The 17,583-nt window shown below is 41.0% G+C and overlaps 2 protein-coding genes across 3 annotated transcripts in view; one reads left to right on the forward strand and one right to left on the reverse strand.

Annotated features, from left to right (window-relative positions):
• Positions 1-6,892: 6,892 nt before the first annotated feature.
• LOC105384052 (protein prickle-like) overlaps positions 6,893-17,583 on the forward strand; it is a 333,604-nt gene continuing 322,913 nt past the window's right edge. Inside the window, exon 1 of one of the 2 annotated variants that reach the window (XM_048627919.1) lies at positions 6,893-7,304. The gene's annotated coding sequence lies outside the window, so the exon portion shown is untranslated. The remainder of the gene's footprint in view (positions 7,305-17,583) is intronic. The other variant, XM_048627920.1, reaches the window with a different exon arrangement.
• On the reverse strand, positions 8,899-14,960 carry LOC105382011 (solute carrier family 22 member 5). Its single transcript, XM_038106324.2, has 7 exons — positions 14,459-14,960; positions 13,683-13,866; positions 12,359-12,459; positions 12,027-12,178; positions 11,332-11,952; positions 10,907-11,088; positions 8,899-10,503 (listed from the first exon to the last, which is right to left on the reverse strand). Exons 1-7 carry the CDS (start codon positions 14,608-14,610, stop codon positions 10,288-10,290), a joined length of 1,608 nt encoding a protein of 535 aa, XP_037962252.2. The 5' UTR covers positions 14,611-14,960; the 3' UTR covers positions 8,899-10,287.

Genomic DNA, 17,583 nt, shown 5'->3' on the forward strand with positions numbered 1-17,583 from the left:
TAGACGTATTGGGAAAAAAGGTAGTAAACCTCGACCTATTTGCTTCGCACTCACAAGACTAGGAAAAAAGATAATGATACTAAAAGCAAAACAAAAATTAGAAAATACCGGAGCATACCTAAAAGAAGATTTTCCACATAAAATACTTAAAATAAGACAAGGTCTGCAAGAAAAACTTAAAGAAGAGCTCGATAAGGGGAATAAAGCCACAATCAAGTACGACCGAATTGTTATACTCGGGGACAAAGAACTAAAAAATAGAAAAGAAGAAACACAAAAAAGGCCATATGAACACTCTCCTCCGCTAAACACCACAACCGGAAAAAATAAAAACCAATCATTCGAACATAAAAATCCACCTAAGAAAAACAAATTCATAACAAGAAGCCCCTCTACATCCATCTCATCGTCATCCAAAACATCACAAAACATCACCAGCTTTCTTTCAACGACAAGTAACCAAAGAAAATATGAGACAGAGTCTGGTAAAAGGTCTAATATCATCAAAGTTGCACAAACAAAAGAATCAGATTAACAATCAGAAGAGTACAGTGTAGAAAGGAAAAACAACAAAAAAATGTTCAAGAAGATAAATAAATACAATGCTAAACAGCAAATACTCCCACCTCTGCTGGTCACAGCGGGAGTAAATGACCACAACCCCTCAACGGACACCACTAAAATAGGAAAAATAGAAGAAATAGAAAAAATAGATAAACAAAAAACAGAAAAATCAATAGCCCCTGAAAGATGCATCGGTAAAATCCATAGTAGTAATAGTTTCCAAGAGGCACCGAATCTAAACAAAACAAGCAAAGAAAAGCTGTATATATGTACTTACAACGCAAGAACTCTGATGGAAGAAGCTAACCTCCTCGAACTCGAATACGCCTTGCAATTCCTAAAGTACGATATAATAGGACTAGCTGAAATAAGGAGAGCGGGAAAAAACATAGATGACAGAGGAGACTATATCCTTTACAGCTACGGAGAAAAAAAGGGAATAAGAGGTGTGGGTTTCCTAGTAAGAAAATGTCAGGCTAATAACGTAGACGACTTTGAACCTTTCTCAGACAGAGTATGCATGATTAACTACAGAGTTGGAAACTTCAAATGCAACCTAATACAAGCTCACGCTCCTACTGAAAAATCAAGCGAAGAAGAAGTAAAACTATTTTATAACGATATCAGAAAAGCGCTAGCAAAAAGCTGTAAAAACGTAATAATACTAGGTGATTTCAACGCACAAGTAGGCCAACCAAAAATAGAAGAGAGCATAGCTGTTGGGAGATTCGGCTACGGAGAAAGAAGTCCCAGAGGCGAAGTGCTTTTGAATTTTGCTCTCGAAAACAAATTCAAAATTATGAATACTGTGTTCAGGAAAAATCTAAACAGACGCTGGACATGGCTTTCTCCAGACGGACAAACGAAGAACGAAATTGATTATATTTTATGTAACTTCGGAAACCAGATCGACAATATAGACATTCTCAATAGCCTGAAACACCACAGCGACCACAGAATGGTAAGAGCAACCTTGAATACAAATAATGTTCAAACTAAAACAAGGAGATTCTTTAAACGAGCCCCAGAATTACAAACAATGAACGAAAATTTTACAGAGAAACTTCACGATAAAATAGTCTCCACAAACGCTTCAGAGCAAAGTGTCCAGCAGCTTTATGACAATATAGAGCAGGCTATAATTTTAACAGCAAATCGAGAAGAATCAAGAATATATTGTAAAAAAGATGTGATACTGTCAGATTCAACAAAAAACCTAATAGAAGAAAGACAGAGACTGAAAAATAAAATCAATAAGACACGCAAAGAGAAGACAGAACTAAGCAAACTTTACAGTAAAACCAAGAGCAACATAAAAAGGGATTTGCAAGACTACAGACTAAAAATACTTGAAGAAAACCTACTTCACTCCGGAGCAATTAAAAAAGCCCAAAAAATACTCGCAAGAAATAAACCGCTCATGGCCAGCCTTGCGAACAGAAAAGGGGAAATAAAAACCAGCAGAGATAAAGTAGTGTGTGCAGCCACAGAATTTTATTCGGATCTCTATTCTTCTGAAGACCGGAGAAACTATCATGTAGAAAAAGGAGACTACAGTTGCTCCGAAACAAACGTAGAACCAATCACAAATGAAGAAGTAGTATTTGCTTTTAAAAACTTGAAAAAAGATAAAAGCCCTGGACCGGATAGATTGAGAAACGAAATTCTGATTGCAGGAAAAGCTGCATTACTTCAGCCACTAACAGATCTCTTCAACAAAATCCTAACGGAAAAGCAAATACCCAAGCAATGGACCGACGCACACATCACATTGATCTATAAAAAAGGGGACCCCAACGACATAGGGAACTACCGCCCTATTAGTCTCATGTCGAATATTTACAAGATGTTTGCCAACATAATTCGAACAAGAATCACACCCGATATCGATAGAAACCAACCTCCAGAACAAGCTGGATTTATGAAGAGTTTTTCAACAGTAGATCACATACATTCCATAAGTCAAGTTACCGAAAAACACAACGAATTCCAACTGCCGCTTTATCTTGGTTTCATCGATTATAAAAAGGCATTTGATTGCATTTCACACAACTCAATTTGGCAAGCACTTAAAGAACAGGGCATCAAGGAGGACTACATAGATTTAATCAAGGAAATATACAAAAACAGTACTGCTAGAGTCAAAACTCAAACACTTGGACCGCAATTTCCGATAAACAGAGGTGTCAGACAAGGCGACCCGATGTCGCCAAAGCTCTTTTTGGCCGTTCTAGAGATGGTTTTTCGTAAAATGAAATGGACGGACAGGCACGAAGGTATAATTATAAGGGGCCACCACCTGTCAAACCTACGTTTTGCAGATGATTTGGTTATATTCGCCACATCAGCCTGCGATCTAACCCGTCTGCTTCGAGAATTGCACTCAGAAAGTAAAAAAATTGGTTTAGAAATGAGCGAAACAAAGACCAAAGTCATGACTAACTGGAAAAAAACACCTATTACAATAGAAAACACAACTTTAGAATATGTAGAAGAGTACATCTACCTAGGGAAAGTTATATCGTTCGTAGATTGCACAAAAAAGGAAGTGGAAAGAAGGATCGGAAATACATGGAAGAGATACTGGTCGATGAAAGAAGTATTCAAAAGCAGGCTGCCAATAAATCTCAAAAAGAAAGTTGCAGACAGCTGCTTGCTACCCTGTCTTACATATGGTTGCCAAACTTGGCAACTAACAAAAGAGATCATGCAAAAAATCAAAGTGTGCCAGAGAGGAATTGAGCGTAGTATGCTTAACATCAAACTGAGACAAAAAGTCAGAGCCAATGAAATCAGAAGTAAAACTAAATTAATCGATGCCGTAGATCATGTCTTAAAAATGAAATGGCACTGGGCTGGCCACGTTGCCAGAATGTCTGATGAAACCAGATGGACCAAAATCCTGACCTTCTGGAAACCTCAGGTCGGAAAAAGAAAAAGAGGAAGGCAGAAAAGACGCTGGGAAGACGACATTGTGTCAACGGCAGGCAAAAACTGGATGGAAGTGGCTCTAGACAGACAAAAATGGAAAACACTAGAGAAAACCTACCTGAAAAGGTATAAGGAAAACGTTGAGGGAGGCCAAGGTCATATGGACCTCTAGTTTATTTTATAATTAAATAATCTTTTCGTTTCGTATTATGTTACATCCAACTTTGTACTGTACTCAGAAACATGTAGAAATGTAAATATGAAATTATTAAGTTAGTAGCATTAGCATGTTAGTATTTAGGGAAGTCATGTTAATTATTAAGTGAACTTAAACTAGAAATAAATGGCTTATATATATATATATATTATATATATATATATATATATATATATATATATATATATATATATATATATATATATATATATATATTCCACAATATGCATAAACAATCAGAATTAATGGTTAAAGCATTTCTCACCAGCCAAACTGCAAGAGATTCAGCGAGCAAAAAGGATATTGGCTTTCTCCGCGAGTGGCAAAATGCTGAGGACTTGTGCTCTGTGTGCCTTGTGGTTACACATTGTCTAGTAGTAACCGTATAGCTGGCTGATGAAGTTATGATGGCTAAATATTCTATAGATCATCACAATAGACTAAATAAAAAAACAAATAATAATATAGACCAAATGGCGTTAGTGAGTCCATCTGACTGTTGGGCTCTGGGACTCTGTCCCAGGAGCGATCGATATCGTTTAAAGACAAATAATTACTCTCGTGTCTTTTGTTATCGTTTCACATTAATTTGTGTATCGTCCGATCACTAAACCCCAGTTGTTCCGAGTTCGTGACAGATCAGTTACTCGGCCGTGGATGCGCCGGTGTCGCTGGACTGGTTACTAATATTTATTGATAATTCGTCGTGCCGGAGAAATTATGTCTGCTTTGAAATTAACGTTGGTTGCTAAAGGTTGCATTTGATTAGCACGTTCTTTATCATAATTTTCGAAAGTTATTTAACAATACTAATTGATTTTTATCGAGCTTTGTATAATATTTATTCCTATAAAATAATTTTAATCACAAAGTAACAACTTCACGTCCTGAATAAGAGACCTCAACTAAAGAAGATTAATGAATCCAATAGTATCGTTGCGGCGTAACCAAACCCTCCGAAGAAGACAAAAGCTACCGAATTACTAATCTTACATAAAAAGTAACCGATTAAAATATTTTGTTTTTTTCTCGCGAGCCACCTGCCGTGGCCGCAACCCGACCCCGCGTCATGCCACGTTAACTCACTGAGACAACATCATACTAGAACACCAACCTTTGTAGTTGTTTTCAAAGATCAAGCCAATATAGCCTTTGTAATGTAGCCCATAAGTGAGGTCGTTCCTGAAGTAAACACACGTTTATTTGTGAAGACGCGGGAACAAGGGAACTCGAGCGGAGGTGTCAGATTTCGGACGTGTTGTGTGACAGCGTTTTGTATGGTCAGTTAAAACAATATTACACGCATTGTAAACCTTAAACCCTTGGTATAGAGTTCCCGATTATTTGGAGTTAGGGAAGAGCAAACTCAAGGCCTAAGTGGTGGTCCATTTCAGTGATAAGAAAATATTATTATTAAAAAATCGTAGATAAGTATGACGGGACGGGCCATACCATACAAGGCCATAAAACGTGCTTAATTGCCATTTTATTAAAAACTTATCTGATCTCTAATGGATCATTTAGAATGTATTTTTTGTATCTATCCGTCTAAAAATAAGTAGTTGATAAAGATATACACAAGTCCGGCAAAAAATATTAAATTTACAACTGTAGACAAAGAAAAAGTTTTTAGAATGAAGTCCACCATTGGCACATTTTTGTGCAATTAAGTATTAAATAAATAATAATACACTCACGGGCAATGAAAAGGTTCCACTGAGAAAACTAAACTGAAAAGGCTAGCTTAATTATGCCTTCTGCAACATTGAAGTACCTACATTTAACAGAGCATCAGTATTCAGGATATTACCAACTAAAAGCGGTAATATTATGTTCAAATTTTAAATTAAATGTTTGAAAAAATTGGGGTCATCTCATTGGTGTCGGCTTTTGTGGGTGGAACTTTTTCATTGCCCGTGAAGTGTAGTATGGTATGAGCTCCGTTGATCCGTTGGGTAGCTAAGCTGACGCCGATATTTGTAAAGCTCGGCTTAGACCTATACAAAATCAAAATTTGACTTTATGTCTATCTAATATCATATGTCGAACAGGTGATTCCGTGGAGTGACTGTTAGAATGTTGGGGGACGTATAATTATGTTGTTCAACTCATTTACTGCTAATCCATTTCTTATGCTATAGAATTGTTGTGTGGGACTGAGGTGTGAACGGTGTGATAGGATTATCTCGAGCTGCTGAGCACTGAGCGACGGCGGCGTCGCGAGCGTCGCGTCAGGAGTCGACGCTCCGCTGACGACCTGATCTGATCTCCGATCTGCAGATAAGCTCTCATTAGATCTCCGATATTTATCTGTGAATCACGAGCCAGTGAACTTGCTTTGTGATTCAACTTGATCTCCGACTGACTAGATCCAATCGTTTTGACTTTAGTGGTCCGACTTCGACAAAAGATCACCGGACCGGTTTTGCATCTTTACATCAATGATGTGCCCGATACTGCCGATTTATACAAATGAATGAACTCACTACCAAATTATATATTTTTTAATGTTCTGTTAACAAAAAGAATCAATAAGAATAATTTAGTAGCGAACAAAAAGTCTAATCAAATAAATCAGAATCTCGGGAAGCATTATCATGCTAATGTGTCGTAACTAGGGCATGCAATACCGGAACTATTTTCAATACCGGTATTGAGTTCCGGTATTGCAACTCAATACCGGGATCCCGGTATTAATACCGGTATTAGATTTCCTTGTAATAAATGGCATATATTGTGATTAAAGGTCGTATAGGTCAAAATAGAAAAAGCAATGAAATTAAATTTTTTGTAATAGATTTTTAAGAGAATTGAGTATTAGAGTTTAAATTTTACAAAAATTATTATTTTTACATCCAGTGTCCGTTTACGCATGGACAACAGTAGATATCAAACGGCCGAAAACTGCATCAAACGGTTGGAAACAAGTGCGTTTTCACAGTACATAGGAATACTATATCTTAATCGCTTTATTATAGCCTAAAAAAGTCCGATTCCGGTATTACTTCAATACCGGTATTAACTTTCAATACCGGTATTGAAAAAAGCGTGAATTTTGTCGCTGATACCGGTATTACGAATACCGGTATTGCGGTATTGCATGCCCTAGTCGTAACTCTCGAAATTACTATAATAAAAGTGTAGTAACGACGACGTCCATCTATCGGAAGCCAGTCGGCGTCCATTAGCAGTGGAACTGTAGCGGCTCCCACGAGCGAATCAATTTTACTTTTATAACTGGCAGCTTTAGCAAAAAGCTTGGGACAGGTTGTGGCGTGGAGCGCGGAGTGGGACCGGCAGTGCGCGCGCGCAGCCGCCCCGACCGCACGTCCGCGCCGCGAGTGAACTGTGAGTGAGCGAGTGAGTGAGTGAGTGTCTTGGACCGGCGCCGCTGGACCTCGGCGCCTGGAGCCCCGCGCCTGCGACCACTGCTGACTGCAGCAGGCTGGTCTGCACAGATCCCGTCTCTGTAGCACAGAGGTACGGACACACTGCATTCGCGAAATGAAATGAATGCCCTCCTTGCGGTTTAAAGGGAGCTTTCCAAGTTTTTGCAGCAACGCTTCATATTTCAAACTGGATATTTGACTCGGTAAGGTGTAATTTTCCTGTATCTACCCTAAAATCTTTGTAGTATGCAACGGAAAGGATTAAGCCGTAAAAGCTGCCGGCTGGCCCGGGTCTACAAAGGAAAGCTTGCAGATTTACGGCGCCGTAAACGGCATGCAGTTATGCATCTAATTCTACGTGCAAAATATCAAACAACCGGTCCACGGCCGGCCGGTGCACAAAGCTCCTGGACTATATAACTTAGAATAGACATTTCCTTATGCCGGCTCCTCCACAGCGGACATTAACTCACAATAACATACGGCATACTCTCAGCCATTTATGGTATTTATACCATGTTGTAGAAGTCACAACAAGCATCCACAACTTCCACAGTTCATTTGCAAATTATAAAGGCAAAAGAAATTGCTAACGCTCAGCCCTTAAATATGAGGAGAATCTTTTAATGGCTAATTTATGCCGTCATTACTTTGTAAGCACACGGCTTAAATGGGCACAAAAACATGAGTATCCTTTACTCGTCGGTCCTGCGCCGACGGGGCAGCTCGCCGGCTAATGGAGCCGCGATGAGGCACCGGCGCTGCTGCACCCCGCAATCTTCGACACTTCCCAACTGTGCCAAGTAATGAGGAAGCGATACTCCAGCCTCTACTCGAGAGAACAACCGTGCGACCGTTAAACTGCACCACTTCCACTTAGACTTTACGAAACAAAAACTCTGTAATTTATCATGCTTCAATGAATTCCTTGGTCACGAAACTCACGATCACTAAATTTTATATCTGCTATTGGAGCCTCTTCCATTTTTATTTAAATTACACGGAATCGCAAAAGCTTCGCGTTCTGGGAATCTTGAGAGGCTGCCTCGAGATATGTTGTCTACAACAAGTTTTTTCGACTAAGTAATTGGAGTTTTATTGCATCGCGTGTCCCTGACGGCGGCATTGCTCACCACATTTCTCTACATTCTGCAGCTTCCCATACTCCCTCACGTAGCGAATCAAACAGTAACGTGCTCGAGCGAGTCGGAGCGAAGAATTTAGTGGTAATGGCGATAGCGTGGCACCAACGAGGCCCAAATGTGCTACCTCATCGAATTGATTGAAGTGTGAAACTTGCGCTCATGTGCCGGCTAACAGCTCTCGCTTGGGCAATCATTGAATGACCTCACCATGGATTATGATTAAGCATATTATAATTTGGGAATTGTTAAATGAAGAAATCACTCGATTGTTATTGGTCCGAGGTAAGCAATTACTCCGTCAATGGCTCGCTGCTGATCTTTTGTGATTCAAGTTTGTGAATGCTCGTCTATTCTCGCCCGTAAGATAGTAGCTGCAGTGAGGAATGTGAGGATGTCTGAGCTATCAATATAATATTTTTCAAGCGAAATAAATTGGGGAAGCTGTTTGCTAAGATTTAATATTACCAATAACCTTTTCAATACCATAATTATTGTATCGAAGTCACCGGCTACATTAATTAATACATCACTAACCGCAGCGGACCCCACAGCGGATAGTGTGCTGCCGCTCTGCGGGGGCTTTGCGAGACCTCTCCCACATCGAAACTGCCCCCACTCTTAACGTCTTACGCAAATGAGAAATGCACTTAAACTCACATATAATTAGATATTTTTATTTCCATTAAGTAAAGGGATTTTGCTGGATCCTACCTACAGCTTTTGAATAGTCATTTCATTACCCACTATTAGACACTAAGAACTTTATTCAAGGGAAAGTAATGCGGTCAACAACTTAGAACTTCGCAATGAAGAAAAGTTACGAGGTACATTGGTAAGGTCTAAGGTCGTTGCCTTGCGGAGCACCTGCTCTTCCTCCGCTTTAAAGATGAAGTGACAAACACAAAACAGCGCGATTCAGTATATTTTTTAAACATAATCATACCACAATAAAACAGTCGACATATTTTTCCTTAAACTAATAACGAGTCATTATTCAAATAAATATTATTATGAGCAGTTGACAATGTCGGAAGCTTTATCAACGCAATGAATGAAAAAGAGTTTGAATACGCTCGGATGGTAATTTACAATGGCTACATTGAAACACGGAATTAAACATTCACAACGCTTTTTTGTTTTACAAGTCAGAGATTGATACGAATAAAGAGATATATACGACATAATTAATTGTATAAATAGTTGTAGTAAAAGGTGCAAGGTCGGTGTGCGCGGGCGCAGGTGTGTCTGTGTGCACACGTCTGTGCGTATGTGTGTGTGCACATGCGGGCATCGGCCCGTGCTTGTGTTTGTGTAGCGGCGACTGACACGGACCACTAATGGACGGTAAACAAACAAACCTTTCTCAAATCAACCGTATTTACCCCTCAAATGTTTACACAAACAATTATTCATCTCATCTGTTTTAAACGTGGCTAGGCTTGCGGATCAGAGTGCAATTCACGGTGTAAGGAGGCTGTAAAGAAGCCATAAAGGCGAACAGGCTGAAGATTGCGATACAAGTGAGATAATTAAACACACATCCGGTTATATTTAATCAATATGATAGTAAATTGATAAACAATCTAACGGGATGTACAACCTGCCTGGGAATAAACGACAATTAGCTTATCTGTTTGCCAATACACGATTTCAAATATTCATTTAACTACCTACCTGGAGGTAATTTCATAGATGCTGCGGAAAAACATATTTAACATTTTATAGCTACGTATAAATCGTTTAAGTTCAGACGGCGAATAGTTTCCATTAAAACATAGTTGCAGCGTGCGCATGTTAGTCGCACAGTAATGGTAATTTAACCATTAACTACTTTCATCCAACAACGAAGTGCACCTTCAGATTCATAATAATTACTTTAACAGGAAGATGCGAGTTACTTGAGGTTTGCCAGCCATCATATTTACAACTAAAAGGCATTCTTGCCGGCTATAAACCCTACATGGCAGTACTATAACCATCTTCGTAATAGCATAGAATCTAGTTCTTACGTTACTATTATTTCTTTGGCTTCAATCTTTGTCTAGTTCATTAAAGCGTTTGTGCCATTCTTCATCTCCACGTCACTAGTGAGTGCTATGAGTTTGTCCGGTGTGGGTTTCTTCCCGATGAGTTCAGCCTGCTCCACGGTGTCGGGGAGCTCCGTGTGCGCGGTCTCGGGCATGCCGAGGGTCAGCAGCCCCGACAGCAGCGACGTCAGCCCGAACAGCAGCGGAGGAAGCCCCGCCCAGTACGACATCTGCGAATTATGAGAATAATTATTGTAATATTATGTCTATAAATACATAGAGTACAATAAAAATATGATCTTGCGGCTCAATTCCTGAATCTGTTATGAAGGAAATATTGACCATATACCATGAAGAAGACATACGTAATACGCACGTATTTACGACTGATTTTAGCGAATCGATGACAAACACGACAGTAGGACTATCATTGGTTACCATGGCGAAAGGCCAGTGTGCTTAGTTGTCAGTGGCTTACTACCCAGGGTGTGCGGGACGTACGCAAGGCACAGTTGATACGATACGTCACTTCGGAAGGCTCCTCACATGTACCGCTAATGCATTCTAGGGCTGCCACTTGTTAGTACGAGCATCCTAAGGGTTGCCACTTGTTAGAACAAGAGCGGTATTTACCAGCAGCGGCGCCTGCGGGGCGAGCAGAGCGCCGGCGCGGCCCACGGACGAGCAGAAGGAGTGCACGGAGTTGCGCGTGTAGGTGGGGAACAGCTCCGACGTGTACAGGTACACGATGTTGTACGACAGCGTCGCCAGCATCTCGAACGCCATCAGCAGCGCCAGCCCCAGCCACGCGTAGCCTGCCGGAAACAGGGGGAATAGTTCAAGCCATAGTATCGAAGATTGCAATAACTTGTTTTGTACAATTCAGAGATGCCTCTGCCTCGTTCGACAACCTCGCATGGCCTTGAGAGCTATTATCGCGCGACGCTAGGCCTTGTTGCAGTATAATCTTGACTGACGTGATAAGTTCTCGAACCAGTAATTTGCAGATAGCTTAGATTATTTAATATCAAATAGCACTATCTACAGTATTTGCTTACCTTTTGGTAGGAACGGCTGGGTCACGCAGAACATTCCTCCAATGAGGAACGACGTTAGCAGCGGTATCTTCCTCTTGTACTTGACGAGGATGAGCCAGTACAGCACGTTGGCGGGGATGTCCATCAGCATGAGCAGCGCGAAGTTGACGTACTTGTTGCCGTCGATGAACACGGAGCTGATCATCATGCCGTAGTTGATGAGCGTGATGGTGAACCACCACACGAGGCACACGAGGAAGCGCCGCAGCATCACGCGCGACCGGAACGTCTTCAGCAGCAGCTTCTTGTCGTCGTACTCCCGCGCCGGCGCGTCCGCGTCGATGTAGTCCAGCCTGTTCAGCGTCATCTTGTCGATCTCTACGTTGTTGCGTTTAGCTATTTTCTGTATCAGCTTGATGGCCTTTTCCCTTTTGCCCTTGCTGAAGAGCCAGCGGATGCTCTCCTCGAGGAACAGGGAGTAGACGAGGATGACGAGCGTGGGCGCGTAGATGGCGCGCAGGAAGTGCCGCCAGTAGGGCACGGCCCACGCCACCAGCGCCATCAGGATCAGCCCGCCCGTGTAGCAGTTAAGCAGGATCATCTGGGTGAAGATCGCGTGCTTCTTCGGTACTATTTCTATACCTGCAAGGATTTTTTGGTTAATTATTTCGGTAAGCAATAAAATCTGGTTACTAAGTGCAGGTTTTGTGACTTACTTAACATAAATATCGGTGATAAGGCATCCCCTATCGCAGCTTCCAACGTCTCCAAAAACACGTACAACCGGAACGAAGTGGAGAAGCTCTTCACGAGGCCCAGCACGGCGCCCATGGAACCGGCAAAAACCGCCGCCTTTTTGCGGCCAAATCTAATTATGACAAACATCGTATTTAATTAACGTTTTAGTAAAAAAAGACATTTAAAGCAATTGAGTTGTCGCATTTGTTAAATGTATTTTTAATTTGTTGGTATTACGTAGCTAATGATTAATGGTGAGGTAATGGTTGTGTGGTGAAGCGGGAAGTATGAGAGCGGTGCTGGGAGTGACCTGTCGGAGATCTGCCCCTGCAGCAGCAGGCCCAGCATGCTGCCAAAGTTGTGCGCCGTGCCCACCAGAGACTGCTTCCACTCGTCGCACGCCAGCCCGAACTGAAACCATACAGTTATTCCATTTACTGCAGACGAATCATTTTGCCAAGGACTATGAATGAGACTCATGCTGGCACCATTCAAGTCACTGACATTTTGAAGTCTGTTGTGATGACTCAGACATTTTATTAAATTCCCGGCAGTCGCTTTCATAACGATTAGTTGGCGATGCGAGCAGGACGACGCCGAGCGCCGCGTTAGAACCGGTCCGCACTCCGGATTCACACTCGCAGCACAAAACATGCAAATTGCCCTCCGCCATTACTCGAATATTGTACACCTTCCACTAATGGTATACCGGGGAGCAATCCTCAGAAAAAACCCCGTAAGCTTCGTTGTCTCATCTTGGAAATGCATCATCTTTAGATTTAAATAATATACCCATCCATCTTACACTATTAATCATAGACGTATACGAGGCTCCTTCTCTGAACTCATATTATTGCGCTATTCTCAGGCAGCACTCGAGGACACGTATTTAACGGTTTAGTTTTACGATTATTCCCTTCGCAATGGATTTAATGCACAAGCGTGTACCTAGAGGACCGGTTGGTGATGCAAGTGCTCTCGGCTCGCTGTCACTGCGGACTTCTATTGGGTTTTAATGGAAACACTTTATTACCAGAGTTACGAAAACATCCTTTTCAAAGTTTTATCGTTATGACCATTAAATATCCGCATCTAGACTTCTAGACACATCATGGTAGTGTAACTGGAAGAAAGAATTTTCTTAGAAAACCAATGTTGTGTGACATGAGATGGACACGGACAGACTATGGACCCTGAATAGGACAGGATCTCATTAAATTCCAGAGCAACTGACAATGATCTCCGCAACAATAGCCTCAGCACCCGACGGCTTCCGACAGAGATATCCACATCGCTAGTGACAGATTCCACTTTAAATAGATTTCTACATGCGACCTGTTTTATCTTACGATTGACTGGTCCAGTTTTTGCCGCAACTACTTAGATTTTTAGTGTATCATTAGCGGACAAGTTAGAGTTCATATATGCGGATGCGTTCTCAAACTAGTTACTGTGCAGTCATCTGTAGCCTAATTACCAACACTCCGTGAACAGTTATTGCTAATCATCAATATCATTATGAACTTGTATGATGCCTATTGGACAACTTCTCTGTTAAGTACCTAGTAAGATTTCTCTCCAAGGTTCGTTATATAAGAAAACTTATTGTCAAAGTAACAAAATTCAATCCTTACCTCGGCTATGAAGCTATCTTTGACATCGTAGTCCCACTCCAGACAGGGCTCGAGCTGGCTGGTGTTGAAGCCGCCGCCGCAGCCGCCGCCCCGGGAGTACAGCTGGCACTGCTTCACCACGCCGTCGGTCACCGTCACCGGGCCCGTGAGGTTCCCGTCCAGCGGACACGAGGGCACCTTGCATCTGAGGAGACAACAGATGATTTGGAATAGGTTCATTGCTGGAACTTGTTAGAGATTTCGCTAGGCTGTTTAAGGTTGTTGGTTTATTTTTCTGTTACTGCAGTTGTGCCATTGATATTTTAACAAGAAAGGTTTCAGAGGTAGGTAACGATAGTATTGATGATGAGGTAAGCGTTTTGTTTAACATTTAGGTTTGCAAATTTTATTTTAATAATATGGATTTATTTGGAATACATTGATAACCTACATATTTTGAATTAATGAGCACCAAACAAACGGAAATTTCAATTCCCTTCGATAAAGATGACAAACGAGCGTGTAACTTTTAAATGACTACAACTAATATTGTAATTTGTAAACCATGTCCGAGTATATTGCCAAGCTTTTTTAATGGGTTCATCACAGATCAAAGAGCCTCAGATATAAATACACACATCATTCACATAACTGTATAATTATTAGCGGCATAAAACTTGGTTGCTACTGACAGAGAAGAATGGAAGCACTTGGTGACAGCCCCAGACTCCTCGGAGGAGTAGCGTTAGGAGTAGTATAGAAGAAGAAGCAGAAGTTAAACGATAAAAGTGCTTCACCTGTATCCCACCTCGCTGTCGACGGCGAACACGTAGTTGACATTGTACATGGAGTTGGTGGCGTAGACCAGCGAGATCATGGCGAGCGTGGCCGCCTGGTGCCGCCCGCCGCCCAGCCGCTCCAGCACGGCGTCCAGCGCCCCGCCCTCCATGCTGCCTCTGCTGTCCTGGTACCGCGCAACCACCACTACCACACCATCATCATCAGTCACACGAACACTTGATGCACTATGTTTATTTATAGCTCGGTTTATTCTGATCACAAATAACAAAAGAACGCGCACAAAGATAGAACACGTCTGTGACTAAAGAGTAATTTTGTTTGTGTTGGAGTAACCTACGCCGGCGCAAGTAAACACGTCGTGTGCTTGTGGTGGCGAGAGACAAAAGGCTCAGGTTCAGTTATTAAAACCTTAATTGGAAACTCCATTAAACAAATGTTTGTCAACAGTTCGTACGCGGCGTAATCTGATTAATTATCAAATGTTTCTGTAATTTTACTTTAATTAGGGTGGATTCGTCCAAACATCACGTTACACGAGAATAACTATACCGGAATTAAAATTATACGCGAGTAAATATCTAGGATAAGTACATTTGCATTCTACCAAGTTATACCATGATTAAATTGAATGAACGAGGAACGAAACTGTAATGCAACTAAAATAAAAATAGCTGCGTTTCAAAGCATGCAATAGAAATGACATGCCAACTTAGTTTGAATGGATTATAAAAGTATGAAATTGTTTATATTTTAATATTTTATTCGCTGTTGTTATTCTGAGACTTTGCCTTTTAACGTACTTTTGTTTATGTTTTGACAGAGGTGTTTATATGTCATTATGACGGTTTTCTAATCAGCTGATGTGCTGCCGCCATTACAAAATTACTCTCGGATAAGCTCGTTACACGGTCAATTTTGGCGGTATAACATTTTATTCTTGGGATAAGCTAGTTATCTTGGTTTCAGGTTTGGTAGAATGCAAAATCTGCTTACTCGCGAGTAACTGGTACTTTACTCGTGAGTAAACAGTTACTCGACGTTGGCCGAATCCGCCCTTAATAGAATTATTTACTCTGAGAACTGTCAGCGATGTTCACTTTGAAATGGTTATCTGCTATTTGTGTTACGAATACAATACATTACCAGTTTTTATCGCTGAAGGTTTATAGAAAGCCTATATTTACTTCCTACTTTTAGGGTTCCGTCTTCTTGGTTCTATGCCGAATTTTATATAAGTACATTTACATGTATCGTAACTTTTTGATAAATGCGCGCCTCGTTGACATAATGTCAGTGAAAGATTGTCTAGTTGTCGAGTATGCAAAGCAGACAAGCCACTCGGGACATGCGATGCATACTGCTAGGTGATGTGATAACGGTCTGTGCGGTATGCCTGCTTACTCACTTCATATACAGGGTGTTTCACCTGCTATTAGCAGGGTATAGTGGCATGAAAAGTCTGCCAAATCCAGGAGCCATCTAAACCAAGGAGTACGCAAACCATAACAAATTTGTGAAGTGCAGTAGTCGAGGGACCCAGGGTCTACGGGGAGTCCAGGACATAAAAGGATGACATTTTTTTTCAAGCATATTAAATTTTTCTAACTGTAGGCAATGTGGAATTATTGTTGACTTGTTAATAATATGTGAAAGAATCGATGTTATTCGAAGATGATACTACGGTATTCCATGATAGGCACGGGTGTTGCGAATGCTAATATTACGCTTAAGTTGCACACTACCTCGCCACTCGCCACCGTCCCGCCACCTCTCCTCTCGCATAACGTGTTTCATAATAATCGATTAAACCACGATCATTCACGAGACGTCTTCATCAGCCGAGCATCTGGAGGGTCACTCTATGGCGAAAAACTAAGTTTCGGTGCGCTGCTGCGCTAGCCTCGACTCGTTTGTTAGCTTTTCGTCAGTATAGAGTTACCCTCCTGGCGCGAGGAGCCACGGGTATTCAGGAGAGCCTGTGGCTGCTTCAATTGGATTTGGGGATTGGTGTTTTTGTTGCAGACAGCAGTTTTAGTGTCTTCAAGCATCACATCAAGTCTTGAGCAACTAATAGCTATAGGCAAAAAGCTTCGTTTGAAATTTATCAATTTCCTCGTGGGGTAAAAAGTACCTACCTTACTTATGTCAACACACAACTTGATGACTTGTTTTGCATTTAACTACATAAGTGTGTTAAAATATTAAAATATGGTTATTGATGAAGCGTTTGAAATAGTGATTGTTCGGTACCGACGAACACTTTAATAATTGTATGTGGGTAGGTTCTTATATTTGTATGTGGGTAGGTTCTTTTATTTTTGACAACCTACTCAGTCGTTGGCAGCCTCTCGTCGGGTTATCTTCTCTTGTATTTCGGCGCGTTCTCGATATTCGCAATATTTGTATTTTCGGTTAAATATTACCAGCTGCTATTAGGCATTATATTTGTGTATACGATTATAAGTGGACATGTGATTTTGTGTGTGAGAACCTCAAGATTAAAACGGATTACTCAAGCATCGGGAGGGCCCTCCACGCCGAGCTTTGGACCTTGAACCATCACGTAAGCAAAAACCTATATAATATTTATTTTATTAAATATATTTATCCAACATTTTGGTAGCAGAGCGTGGTTTTAATACGGCTATATTATTAGGTTTTCGTGTTACGTAAGTTTTTGAGGTTAGCTCAGGGCGGCGTTATCAATTCGGTTAGCTTCATTGCATATTGTTTACGTAATAATTTTACTTTCGGAATACAGTTTCTATTGTACTAAGTATAGGTATATTTATTTCGGTTCGGTCAATACTTATATTTGTGTTGGTTTTCGTACGGTAGGTACTACGGTAGCTACGGTAGCTAACTACTTAACTTTACGGCTATAATTGTATTATTATTGTAACTCAGATATTCGGTAGGTACAATTACGTCTCACGTTAGTAATTACCATATTGTCTCAGCTCGCTATGGGCGTTGAATCATTTATCTTTTAAGTTAAACATACTTGCCTATTTATTAACTAATCGTGCAGTATTGCTGTGGTAAGATTTGGTCGGTGATTTGGTGATTCGACCTGAGAAAGTACCTAGTTACTTTATGTTGAATAATTTACGGCTGTAAT

The sequence above is a fragment of the Plutella xylostella genome, chromosome 19 (assembly GCF_932276165.1).
Source record: "Plutella xylostella chromosome 19, ilPluXylo3.1, whole genome shotgun sequence".
Lineage (NCBI taxonomy): Eukaryota > Metazoa > Arthropoda > Insecta > Lepidoptera > Plutellidae > Plutella > Plutella xylostella.

Bases quoted from the DNA above. Each gene is read 5' to 3' on its own strand.
- LOC105382011 (XM_038106324.2), bottom strand. From the start codon at position 14,610: ATGGAGGGCGGGGCGCTGGACGCCGTGCTGGAGCGGCTGGGCGGCGGG. The intron at 12,460-13,682 runs GTAAGGATTGAA...GTATGGTTTCAG, and splicing joins AAGATAGCTTCATAGCCGAG to TTCGGGCTGGCGTGCGACGA. The intron at 11,089-11,331 runs GTAAGCAAATAC...TGTTTCCGGCAG, and splicing joins CCAGCCGTTCCTACCAAAAG to GCTACGCGTGGCTGGGGCTG.